The sequence below is a fragment of the Aquarana catesbeiana genome, linkage group LG04 (assembly GCF_042186555.1).
Source record: "Aquarana catesbeiana isolate 2022-GZ linkage group LG04, ASM4218655v1, whole genome shotgun sequence".
Classification (NCBI taxonomy): domain Eukaryota; kingdom Metazoa; phylum Chordata; class Amphibia; order Anura; family Ranidae; genus Aquarana; species Aquarana catesbeiana.
This window is the reverse complement of record NC_133327.1, coordinates 109,410,879-109,424,111: the sequence shown is the minus strand read 5'-3', so window position 1 is coordinate 109,424,111 and position 13,233 is coordinate 109,410,879. Positions and strand designations below refer to the sequence as shown.

General features: G+C 45.1%; 1 protein-coding gene across 1 annotated transcript in view; it reads left to right on the top strand.

The window, feature by feature from the left end:
• Window positions 1-13,233, top strand: part of TPO (thyroid peroxidase) — a 198,021-nt gene that overhangs the window by 105,566 nt on the left and 79,222 nt on the right. Inside the window, exon 9 of the mRNA XM_073628886.1 lies at window positions 5,421-5,658. Coding sequence (XP_073484987.1) covers window positions 5,421-5,658 — 238 coding nt within the window. The remainder of the gene's footprint in view (window positions 1-5,420; window positions 5,659-13,233) is intronic.

The window sequence follows — 13,233 nt, the reverse complement described above, 5'->3', positions numbered from 1 at the left end:
ACCACATTCAGTCCGTGAAAACAGATTAGCTAAAATTGAGTGAAAAAAAAAAAAAGAAGAAAAGACGTTCACTTTGGTGTATCACATCAGAAGCAGGAGAGTGATAAGATGTGAAAATGCTTCCAAACCACCATTGATTGCAGAAGAGGAGTAATGGATATGCCCTTACCCCATTCATTGGACCTCCTCTATGGCGAGGTCATACGGGCTTGCAGATATAACCCTCTGCGGGGACAGATGGAATATTGGTGTCCGGGTCCTGTTAGCGTGCACCACCGACTCCAAGCTGATCCGATTGGTCCCAATGCTGGCTCTCTCTTCATCAGCACAGCTGCTCTTGTCACTGGTCCCTCAGACCGTCTCACCCAGCTTCTCCTGGCTCTCTGGGCTTTCCTTGCTCACTCAGCTTGTAGCTCCCTGCTGTATAGGACCACACCTGGCCAAGGCTATATATATATAAATTTTTTTTTTTTTTTTTTTTTAAATAGCCAAAGATGAAAAACACCTGTAAACGAAATGTGGCTTAACGTGAGTTACCGTGTTTACAAGCTTTTACAGTCATTTGGCTTTTCAAAAGCCTCTGAACATCCATCATGAATGCATTTGTTTGCGTTCCAAAAAATGCTTCTAAACTCAACTGCCTAGAAACGACTATAAACGACCCTGTGTACATGTACTGATAACAGAGGAGAGTTCAGGGGCAGCTGAAAAAAATGGCCAACTGCTCCTAAATGTCTGTTTGCCAGCAGCAGTGTACATGAGGCCTTACAATAACATCACACAATTTAAAGCATGTCTCCAACATGATAACGTGTGGATCTTCATGGGTACAAGAGAAGACCCCTTCCCAATATTAAACAAATAAAAAGATAAATGACTGCGCTTAGGAGCCTGTCTAGGTATGCTGCCTCCCCTGATATAGCTCCTATAAATATATAAATGTATTCTATAAATACAAGGTAATAATGAAAAAAGGGGGGTGGTGGCGCTCCCTAGTTTTGGTAAGAGTGCCAGTTAGTGGTTAACTCAAATGTGATATACTGCAAATAAATATAATTAATCGTATATTATAGTGATCAGTGAACTGCAAATCCGTGAATAATGTGTATAGCTGTTAATCACTTAAGCGAGGTAATCCGCCATAAAACTTGGATATCCTCACTCAATTGACGTTTTTCCACTAGTAAATTTCACCCAATATATATTCTCAGGGTTAATAGCACAAATACGTATATTCACTAATTTGTGCTATTAACCCTGAGTGGGGACTTAATATATCATATGGACTATTAGTTTGCATATGTATACTTACACTATTTTTATTATTCTTATTGTTTTATATAAGGTTTTCTCGTAACAGGGTTCCTTAATAAGTGTGTATAATTGTATTGTACTCACTAAAGTTGTCATCAACACATATTATTTATGATTGTTAAGCACGGTAATTATGTGGAGTTTTATGTACCCAATGTTTACCTTGGAATATATATTGGGTGAAATTTACTAGTGGAAAAACGTCAATTGAGTGAGGATATCCAAGTTTTATGGCGGATTACCTCGCTTAAGTGATTCACGGATTTGCAGTTCACTGATCACTATAATATACGATTAATTATATTTATTTGCAGTATATCACATTTGAGTTAACCACTAACTGGCACTCTTACCCAAACTAGGGAGCGCCACCACCCCCCTTTTTTCATTATTACCCCTTCCCAATATTATTATTATTTTTATTTATTTTATTTATTATGTTATTTCATTTATATATACATTTTTGCAGCAGTCTCTTGGCTAATCATGTGATGTCCCTGGACGCTCTTCCTTTTGTTCATGCAGGCTGTGGTTACATCCTGAATGCTGCAGAGAACATCGCCTTCTATTGATCAGGGGCTGTTCTCTGCACCATTCTCGTGTCAGTTAAGACTAGCTTAATGATGTTCTCCCTGGGGGTGTGTCCAGGGCTCACGGGAAGTGGAATCAATGACATTAGTGTAGCACCTTGATGTTTAGGCAGGGTTGCTAGTAAATTTATTTGTCAAGTGATAGTTGCCTTGGCCAATTGATAGGAGGTCAATTGATTTCACCCTAATTCTGGAATTGCTGCACTTCTCTCTTCTGTCACTAGATGGCTGGTATCTGGTGGCATTAGATAATACAAGGCCATTGCAAGAACAGATTAGGAATGAATGCGGTGTCTCAGCCAATAGGCAGGGATTTTCCTGGTCCCTTGGCCTGCTGGGAGAGCCTATTTATTTGAGTGAGGTTAGGTGATCGGGGTTCTGTGCCACCTGGACGGCTGTCTGTATGGACGTGTGTTGTGCTGCCTGAGGCCTATCCCGGGGACATCTGGCTGCTAGGCTATCTGAGGGCCTATCCAGAAACAAGAGAGCAGCATAGGGTTGGGATTGTGGCTTGCAGCCTAACCAGAAGTGACGGTTCTGCCGGCCGGAGAACCTGTCATGGTCAAAGGTAGAGGGGAAGCTGTCGCCACTAAGGGACCATCCACCTTACTACCAGGGGCCACTGTGAGTAACTTCAGCAAGCCAGGGACCCAGCCAGTGGAGGTGACACTTGCAGAGCAATATTGTGTGCCAAGCCAGGGACCAAGCAGGCTTGTGACTAGGTGCTTGAGGAGTATCTGTGAGTGCCAAGCTAGGGATCAAGCAGGACGCGGCGGTGACACTTGAGGAAGATACTGAATGAGAAGATTGGAAGAGCTCAGGGGATCCAGTGGCAGTGGATCAGCAAGTCTAGTGAAAGACTGGGAGCTCAGTTAAGTGAAGATCTACAATAGGAGATTGTAGAATAAGTGAACAAGTTCATTACAACCTTTGTTAGAAACTGTTTCAAGATTGTTGTCATAGGTGACAGTGGTCCTACTCATGCAGATGTGGTGTCTTGCTGTAAGCCTTTCCCTGCATGGCTGTCTGCCTATAGAAGTCTCGGAGTCTGCTAAATTAACATTGCAACTACTAAAGTGTATCCTGGCCCTAAACCTCTCTCCCACAGTTCTGTTTAAGAGACAATGAAGCTCTTTGCATTAAGAAGTGTCTGGCACCTATTAATCTACCTTGCATTGCACCCACCATGCCTCATAACCCACTCTACATAGAAGCATGTCAGCTGTCCCTGGCTCTGGAGGTCACCATTGGGCCTGTAGAGGCCCAGGACTTGGATACATTAGCATCATTGAACCCAGAAAAAGACCAGTACAATCGCTTTACCCTTGCACACTGGTAGGCAGTAAATGCTAAAATAGAATAAAGAGACGATGCCCTGGATTGCGCAAAACATCACCAAATTTTGTAAAACTAAGGCAAATCAAATATAGCACCTACAAATTCAATTATTAATACATGGCATATCACAGGCTTTGGCTCCTTTGGGATTGCGTTGGACCATGCTGCAGCAGAATTTGCGCAACTTCTCTGTTGTACCATCATGACAAATAGGGAGATTGATGTACATAAGCTGCCAACGGTAGAAACACAGGAGAGACACAAAACTGTTTACTGTCCTGATGTGTAAGATGTGAAGCAGAGACATCCTTCCCCTGATAGTACAGCCAAGGTGTTGAGGGAAATCTGCTTATATGGTACTGCTTACAATAATGTTTGAAAAGGGGGAGGGGGTTGGGACTTTAAATGAAACGTATATAAATATGTCTCTATCCCTAATGCCCCGTAAACACGGTCGGATTTTCTAACGGAAAATGTTCGATGGGAGCCCTTTGTCGGAAATTCCTACCGTGTGTGTAGGCTCCATCGGACAGTTTCCATCGGAATTTCCGTCGCACAAAATTTGAGATCTGGTTCTCAAATTTTCCGACAACAAAATCTGTTGTACACAATTTCGACGCACAAAGTTCCATGCATGGTCGGAATCAAGCAGAAGAGCCGCACTGGCTAATGAACTTCATTTTTCTTGGCTTGTCGTATGTGTTGTACGTCACCGCGTTCTTGACGTTGGGAATTTCTGACCAACTTTGTGTGACTGTGTGTATGCAAGACAAGTTTGAGCCAACATCCTTCAGAAAAAAAACATGGATTTTGTTGTCGGAATGTCCAATCGTGTGTACGATGCATAAGACCATAGAAAAAAAGGGGAAAGTTTTGGACTTTAAATGAGGCATGTGAGGCATCAGAAAAGCAGCCAATGTAAACATGTTTATTCTCTTGTAATAAATACATAACATGTTTGAATGGTACATACATGGGTTTGTACCCATATTAATAACATGTGACAAAACACGGGCAACAGCAAACTGGTACACTGTATGATAATTATATGACAGCGATCCTCGATGACATGGACCACTTCAAAAACAGAATATTATAGTAAAATCTGTATAAATGAGGCAAGTTGGGCCATCTAGACTAAAGTGACTAGCCTCAGCTTATACACAGAGATGAAACAAATTCTCCTACATAAGTTGAGCCTGTGTATCTGCAGTCTTCTCTTCTCTACAGCTTCTCTGCAGCTGTTCAATGTACAGAATTTACACAGCTACATAGTTACATAGTTAGTAAGGTTGAATAAAGACACCAATCCATCCTGAGTGAGCACCTACAATTGTCCCCATCCCATCAAGATGCCCATCCACTATATTATTATTTTTTATATATATTTAAGCCATGTAGCGCCATCAATCTACACAGCGCTCCACCAACACCCACACCAGTCCCCACCCCCAAGGGGTCTGCAATCCAAGGTCCCTAACTCACACCAGTCCCCACCCCCAAGGGGTCTGCAATCCAAGGTCCCTAACTCACACCCATACACCAGGGCCAATTTTTGGACAGAAGCCAATAAACCTAAAAGCATGTCTTTGGAGTGTGAGAGGAAACTGGAGTACCCGGAGGAAACCCACGCAGGCACAGGGAAAACATGCAAACTCCAGGCAGGTAGTGTCGTGGTTGGGATTTGAACCAGTGACCCTATTGCTGCGAGGCGAGAGTGCTAACCACTACACCACTGTGCTGCCCATATACAGCATTTCAGAGCTTCAGGAGGTAGGGGGCAGGGATCTGATGTTAAACACTGCATTGCACTGCATAGAACAGAGAGCTGAGTGTAATCTGAGAGAAAGAGAAAAAGGGCACATGCCCTCTACACAGTCCCATAGGAAAACATGCACAGCTAAGGCTGTGGGCTTTCTTGTCTCTTGGGATTGTCTGGTATCAACACAGAATGTCACAAGTGACTCATGCAGACAGCACAGGAATGACAGAGCAGACAGAACTTGCACTAGGTGCTTTGGATAGAGGCAAGTACACACTATAGGAGGATATGCTCTGTTCATTTTTTATTTCAGCATTTTAAACCCACTTTGACATAGGATGAAAATGAAAATAACATAAAGCTGGGCATTGCTGTTCAGCAAAACTCCTAACCTTTTATTTATGTTGTTCTTACAGGATACAATGACTGGAGAGAATATTGCAGACTTCCAAGACTGAACACTTCAGCAGACATGACAATGGTTATATCTGATGCTAATATAATCAGTAGAATTATAGAGCAATATAGGCATCCTAATAATGTAGATGTCTGGCTGGGTGGCTTGATAGAAGATCTTCTTCCTGACTCTAGAACTGGACCTTTATTTGCATGTTTAATTGCTAAGCAAATGAAAGCACTGCGAGATGGAGACAGGTAATCAAAAATGCTTGTATCAACCTTTTACCTCTGAAGGCTTTTGGGGTCCCCCAAGTGGCTGGGTGGGATAGCATTTCACCTCAGAGCAGATTCCTTGATTCTTTGTGTGGTTGAAGAAATTGTAAAATTTTCCTGAAGTTAACAGCACCCAAAGTTTACAATAAACCCAGTGAGAATGGGATTAGGGCACAGGATACCCAAAAAGACCAGAATGCAGACTCTGCATCTCTGTTCACATTCAACAAGAAGGACATTTGTGCCAAACCAAAACTCCAGACTGTAAAGCAACATTAATGCCTCACACATACTCCTTTAATGAGCCATCAGAATTTCCTAAAATATTGACAGTTGGCACCTAGCTCTTCTGGACACTATTCAGCAAATTAAGTTTTACCCCTATTAAAATTCCAATTGAGGAAGACACATTCCTGCATTTCCTCTCCAGGATATACCATCCAGCAAGAGGCTGTGGACCCCAGGCTTGGGCCCCTCTTTAACAAGAAGCTCCCATACACACCCTCCCAGGGCAGCAGACCTGATAGGAAGAGGACTTTACAAGTTCATCTCAAATAATTATATACTTCCCCAGTATGCACCACTGCTAATACACCTTCCAGTGGTTAGCCAGGGAGACATAATATTTATAGCTCAGATTACTGTATCTTTTCACACTATTGCCAGGGACACTTCCCAACAGCAGGCAGAGTCAAACAATAACTCTGAGCTTAGAGAAAATCAGTGGCATATCAACTGGGTGGCAGGGGGTGGTCTGCCCCGGTTGCCACACACTGGGGGGATGTAAGGCCAGCAGACCCCCCCATGCGAGTGAAGCGGTGACAGAGGGACAGGCTCAGGCAGTGCAGCTGATGAGGGAAGGGGGGTCTATGAAACTTGCAGGGGGTCTATGTATCTTGCAGGGGGTCCAAAGCTGTGGGGGGGAGTCTATATAACATGCAGAGGATCCAGAGCTGTGAGGGGGTCTGTGTAAAATGCAGGGGTCCAAAGCTGTGGGGGGGCTGTGTAATGTAAAGGAGTCCAGAGGTGCAGGGTCCTGTGTAATGTAAAGGGGTCCAAAGGTGCAGGGTGCTGTGTAATGTAAAGGGGTCCAGAGGTGCAGGGTGCTGTGTAATATAAAGGGGTCCAGAGGTGTAGGGTGCTGTGTAATGGAAAGGGGTCCAGAGGTGCAGGGTGCTGTGTAATGTAAAGGGGTCCGGAGGTGCAGGGTGCTGTGTAATGTAAAGGGGTCCAGAGGTGCAGGGTGCTGTCTAATGGAAAGGGGTCCAGAGCTGCAGGGGGCTGTGTAATGTAAAAGGGTCCAGAGGTGCAGGGTGTTGCATAATGTAAATGAAAAGGGGTCCAGAGGTGCAGGGTGTTGTGTAATGTAAAGGGGTCCAAAGATGCTGGGTAATGTGTATTGTAAAAGGTTCTAGAGGTGCAGGGTGCTGTGTAATGTAAATGTACAGGGGTCCAGAGATGCAGGGTGATATGTACTGTAAAGGGGTCCAGAGGTGCAGGGTGCTGTGTAATGTAAATGTAGAGGGGTCTAGTGGTGTAGGGTGCTGTGTAATGTAAAGGGGGCCAGATGTGCCGGGTGCTGTGTAATAGCAAGTGGTCCAGAGGTGCAGGGTGTTGTGTAATGTAAAGGGGTCCAGAGGTGCAGTTGTGGAGAGGGAGTACACAGTAGTGACAAAGAGATATTGGGGGATGCAGAGGTATGCAGGGGGCACAGTGGGGTTTTTACATCTTAACGTGGGGGGTGCCAGATATGGGATCCACCCCTGGTGCCAGATGCTCTAGGTACACCCCTGGAGAAAACCCAAGGAAAGCAAATCTTAAAGTGATTGATTGTAAAGGATCATTTTTTCCTATAAAAATAACAAACATGTTATACTTACCTGCTCTATTGCAATGGATTTGCACAGAGCAGTCTGGATCCTCCTCTTCTTGGGTCCCTCTTCTGTGATCCGGACCCCTCCGTTCTGTTCAGTGCCTCCAGAGCAAGCAGCTTGCTATTGGGGCACCCAAGCTCCTCGTGTGCATTGAGATACGGAGCCCCGACCCAGCTCCCCCCCCTCCCCTGACTGGCTAGCTGACTTTGATTGACAGCAGCGGGAGCCAATGGCGCCGCTGTTGTGTCTCAGCCAATCAAGAAGGAGAATCTGGATGGCTGAGGCACTCATGAACATCACTGGACAGAGAGGGACCTCAGGTAAGTGTTAGGGGGGCTGCTCCACACAGAAGGCTTTTTATCTTAATGCATTGACTGCATTAAGATAAAAAAAACCTTCTGCCTTTACAATGCCTTTAACAATTATGCTTGGATGACTACAGCCCAGCAGCACTGAATTTAGACTAGAGACATTACTGCCTAGGGCAGGGTCCCTACACTTTCAACTGACATGAAAGTGTTGAAAACACATAATTACTTATTGAAACCCCCAACCTTAACATTAGCAGTTTTGTCTTCCCCAATTCAAGTCACATACACCTCAAAAGAGAAGCAATGCATTCAGAGACATTTTCTTAAATTAAGCCTACCTACATGATAGCTGAGTCTAGGAAATTTGTAAGATTGTATCTAAACACATGTTAAACAAAAGGGTATGATGTATTGGATATTAAAAGATGACTACTTTTAAAACTCATTAGCTGTATCAAGCTTCGTTCACAAAAACACCAAAACTGGGTGCATTAGCTTGCTTTGCAAATGTGTGCATAGCATATAAAAAAAAAAAACACAGGATTTTTTTCTTGACTGGAACAAGACTGGATAATTGAGATGAACCCAGCTTCACCCAATTTACTAAGTTCAGTGGATATTTGCTTGAAAAGTAACACAAAAAAAGTCACCCAATTTCTCCATCCACACGGGAATAAGGGAATCCTCCCTGGTGTGTCAATATATTATGACAGAAAGGGGGACTTACCAACTGTGTTTCAACAAACACAGTTTAGCACTGCAGTTTATAGCCTGCAGAGTTACCAGCATTCAGTAGATCGACTTCTGTTCAACCACAGTGGCCTCACATGGATTGAAATTTGGCCAGGCCCTGCTGAACCGGAAAAATTTCAATCCATGTATGGCCAGCTTTACTATGATGGTAGCACTCAGAGTATAGGGTATGAAAAAGAATAGGTAAGATTTTATGCTTGAAGGCTAGCGTGTTATCCCTAGATATACAAACCAAGCTAATGCATTTATAATATTCAAACTGTTGCCTACCATGATGTCCTCTTAGTATCTGCACTCTAGCAAACTGCCAGTGGTGTTCTCATATGCAATTCCACCTGTTCCTGACTTCTAAAGGCCTATATCCTTTTCTTGTCCCTGAATGACACCCGTCTTTCCCTTATCGTCTTTCAGGACAGCACTTGAGAGAGTGACTCCTCCCCTTGCCAACAGGAAACACCTCTTCCACCAAACTTTAAAAGGAGGCTCCTTTCCACACATTGTCAGTTTTTGTGTTTCCTCCGGAGGGAACACTTCGTGGGAAGTCAGGGCTCTCAGGTGCTGTCCTGGGAGCTCAGGTTTCCTGGTTTTTTTTCATCAAACACTTTTTACCTCATGAGAGCTGTTCCTCCCATTCCACAGCTGAGGTGAAGTGCTGCTGGCTGGGCTCCCTCTCCCTCTTCATATGGGCTCAGGGTGAGTCCGACTGTCGTGGGCATCGCTCCTAGGCGGCGGCAAGACAGGCGGTGGCCGTTTACTATATTTTTTTCTCAGGTCCACCGCCTGTTGCTCATTGCACCGCCGCCATATTGGGGATGGCAGCGGGGCTCCATCCGCCGGAAGTGAGGCATCCGGAGGGGGCGGCGCCCACGGAACAGGCGTGCAGCGTCATTTCCGCCGGAAATCGCAGAGGGAAAGGGGAGGAACGGGGCTGGTGCTTATTTACCGGTTCTGGTCCGGCGCACTGGCGCTATTGGAGTCCGGAACCGGCGTTTAGCCACACAAACACAGCAAGCGCTCCTCGATGGAATCGATGGCGGCAGCAAGTGGGACAGGCACAGGCACCAGCAAGGCCCAGGTAAGGTGCAGTTGTATACTGTCTTCCCTGTACTGTGGGGTCTCTCTCTCTCTATCTCCCCCCCCCCCGGTGGCAAGGGCCTGTCTGGGCACATAAAGCAGTTAGCTCTTACTGTGCACCTGTGGTGAGCATCCTTGGGTATAGGACAGGTTGTCTCACTGGGATGGTTTCTTCTTTTGTCTCATGGCAGGCCAAGAGCTCTGATCCAGTGGCAAAAAGAAAATGTCCTTCATGTAAATCCAAGCTACCTGAAGGATGGAAGAAGACGTTATGTCAAGCTTGTATTGATTTGCTAGTTAAAGAAGAAGCTTCTTCCGCTTGCAGCGACTTGATTGCATCAGTTAAAAAGGAACTTGATGCGACTATTCAATCATTTCGCTCTTCCCTAGCAAACCCATCCCTGAGTCAGCCTACTACCTCACAGTCCTCCCAAGGCTCACTTATAGTCCCGGTGATGGAGACTGAGGCATCTCCTACCCCAGAGGGACATTCCCCCTCTCAATCTGAGGATTCTGACGAGGGTGAGGAAGGAGAAAATTTACCTTCAAGATTTAAATTGTCTTTAGAACAGGTAGATGGCCTGTTAAAAGCAATCTATACCACACTGGGTCTGGAGGAGGAAAGAAAGGAGTTATCTCTGCATGATAAAATGTATGCAGGGCTTAGCGAGCACAAAAATCGCAATTTCCCAGTACACTCTGTTATTTCTGAAGCTATTAAGAAAGAGTGGGCAGAGCCAGAGAGAAAGCCTTTCTTTCCCAAAGCCTTAAAAAGGCGTTTCCCTTTTGATGAAGATCCAGCGGCGGTTTGGAACAAAAACCCCAAACTAGATGCCGCGTTTTCCCAGGTCTCGAGGTCTACAGATTTGGCATTCGAGGACATGGGGGTGTTGAGAGATCCCATGGATAAAAGGATGGACCAGCTACTAAAGAGGGCTTGGCAATCCATCATGGGAAATCTTAAACCTACTATGGCAACTACAGTGGTATCCAGAAATATGGAGTTCTGGTTAGAGCAACTTAAGGCCCATATCTCAGCAGACTCACCAAAACAAGAAATTTTGGATTCATTTTCAACTCTGTCTGCCGCTGTCGCATTTATTTCGGATGCTTCAGCGGAATCAATTAAAATGACAGCTAGATCTGCTGCCCTAGCCAACTCAGCCAGAAGGGCTCTGTGGTTGAAAACTTGGCCAGGGGATGCGGCATCCAAAAACAAGCTGTGTGGGATACCGTTCCTGGGTGACTTGCTTTTTGGACCTGATTTAGATGCGGTTCTAGATAGAACTGCTGATAAAAAGAAGTCTTTTCCCATCAAAAAGAAAAAACAGCCAGTTAAACGGTTTTTTCGTTCCCCAAGGGCTCAAGAACAAACCAAACCCCAGGAGAAAAGAAAAAATTGGGCATTGCAGAAGGGTAAAGGCAAAGGAAATGTCCTTTTCCATCCTCCTGCAGCCTCCGGTAAAGCACAATGACTTGTGCGTACCTGTGGGGGGAAGGCTTCAAAGTTTCCTTCCCCTTTGGGCCAGCATGACAGAAAGTCTATATATTTTGGACATGCTGTCCCAAGGTTACAGGATAGAGTTTTCGGATCGCCCGCCAGAAAGATTCTTTGTAACAAACCTACCAAGGGATCTAACAAAGGCTCTGGCCATGAAGAACCTTTTAAAGGATCTGAGGCACCAGAGGGTAGTGATACCAGTATCCCCAGAAGAACAGGGTCAGGGTTTCTATTCACACATCTTTCTGATAAGAAAACCATCCGGAAACTTCCGTCTTATCCTCAACCTAAAACCCCTGAACAAGTCAGTCCTATACAAAAAGTTTTGTATGGACTCAATTTTCACGGTCAGAAACATTCTGACAAAAGATTGTTTTATGGCATCAATCGATCTGAGGGATGCTTACCTTCATATTCCTGTAGCACCTCAGTCCCAGAAGTTCCTGAGGTTTGCGGTGAATATGGGCAAGGAGATTATACATCTTCAGTTCAGGGCCCTTCCCTTCGGCCTGTCGTCAGCTCCTCGTATTTTTACGAAGATAATGGCGGAAGCTCTCGCCCCTCTTCGACTCCAGGGGATTGCGGTAATTCCATATCTGGACGACCTCCTCTTTTTTGCCCCATCCAGGGAAAAGTTGCAGGAGGATTTGAACAAATCCCGCAGTCATTTGGAGTCACTAGGGTGGATAGTGAATGTTCAAAAATCAAATTTCATCCCAGCTCAGCAAGTACTGTTTCTGGGTTATTTGATAGATTCAGTGGAGCAAAAGATTTTTCTCCCAGAAGAGAAAAAGATCAAGGTCCAAAGGGTAATAACGGCACTACAAACAAATCAACTGATTTCAGTCCGAAAGGTTATGTCGGCTCTGGGGACATTAACCTCTTCAATGCCAGCCATCCAATGGGCAAGGCTGCATTTCAGGACTCTCCAGAGGTTCCTTCTAAGGACATGGAACCACAGGACGGAGAGTTTGGATACAAAAGTAAAGATTCCCACCAGAGTCAAACGTTCACTTTGGTGGTGGAAAAGTCAGGTGGTACTGCAAAGAGGTCTTCTTTGGTCTTTTCCGACCGGGAAAGTGGTCACAACAGACGCCAGTTTGCAGGGATGGGGGGCCCACATGGGTCAAGCCTTAGCGCAGGGAACATGGTCCCAGTTCGAGGCCCAAAGATCCTCAAATTGGAGAGAGCTGAAGGCAGTTGCCCTAGCATTAGCTTTCTTCTCTCAAAACCTCATAGGTTGCCATGTCCAGATTTTGTCGGACAATGCCACGGCCATAGCCTACCTGAACAAACAGGGAGGCACAAGAAGCAGGGCCCTTCACTTACTGTCAGTAGAGATTCTGGAGTGGGCGGAGAACCACTTACTATCTCTATCCGCAGTCCATCTAAAAGGCACATTGAACGAAGTAGCGGATTATCTGAGCCGACAAAAAGTTCAGGAATCAGAGTGGAGTCTGAACAGGAAGGTGTTTGCATTAATCATCAGTGTTTGGGGCCTTCCGCAGGTAGATCTGTTTGCTTCAAAACAAAACACGCAGCTCCCGAATTTTTTCTCCCTTCAGAGAGACATTTGCTCTCAGGGGATAGATGCTCTGGCACATCCGTGGGATTTTCACCTGGGGTATGCTTTTCCTCCATTTCGATTAATCCCTCTAGTGTTGAGGAAAATACTGAAAGAGAGAGTATCAATCATTTTGATTACTCCATATTGGCCAAAGAGAGCTTGGTTTTCCACGATTCTGCAGTTGGCAATCAAACCATGTTGGCATCTCCCGCTCAGTCAGGATCTGTTGATTCAGGGGCCAGTGCTTCATCCAGGGGTAGACAGGTTAAAGCTCACTGCCTGGTATCTGAGGAGCAATTAATGAGAAGCAAAGGCTTTTCAGAACGTTTAACTGCTACGTTGCTTTCCAGTAGGAAAAAGGTAACCAGGGATATTTACGCCAAAGTATGGAAAGTATATGTTTCTTTCTGTCATTCCGAACATAGGGGGGTTAAAGACCTAGTTTCAGTGCTGGAATTTTTGCAAAAGGGTGCAGAC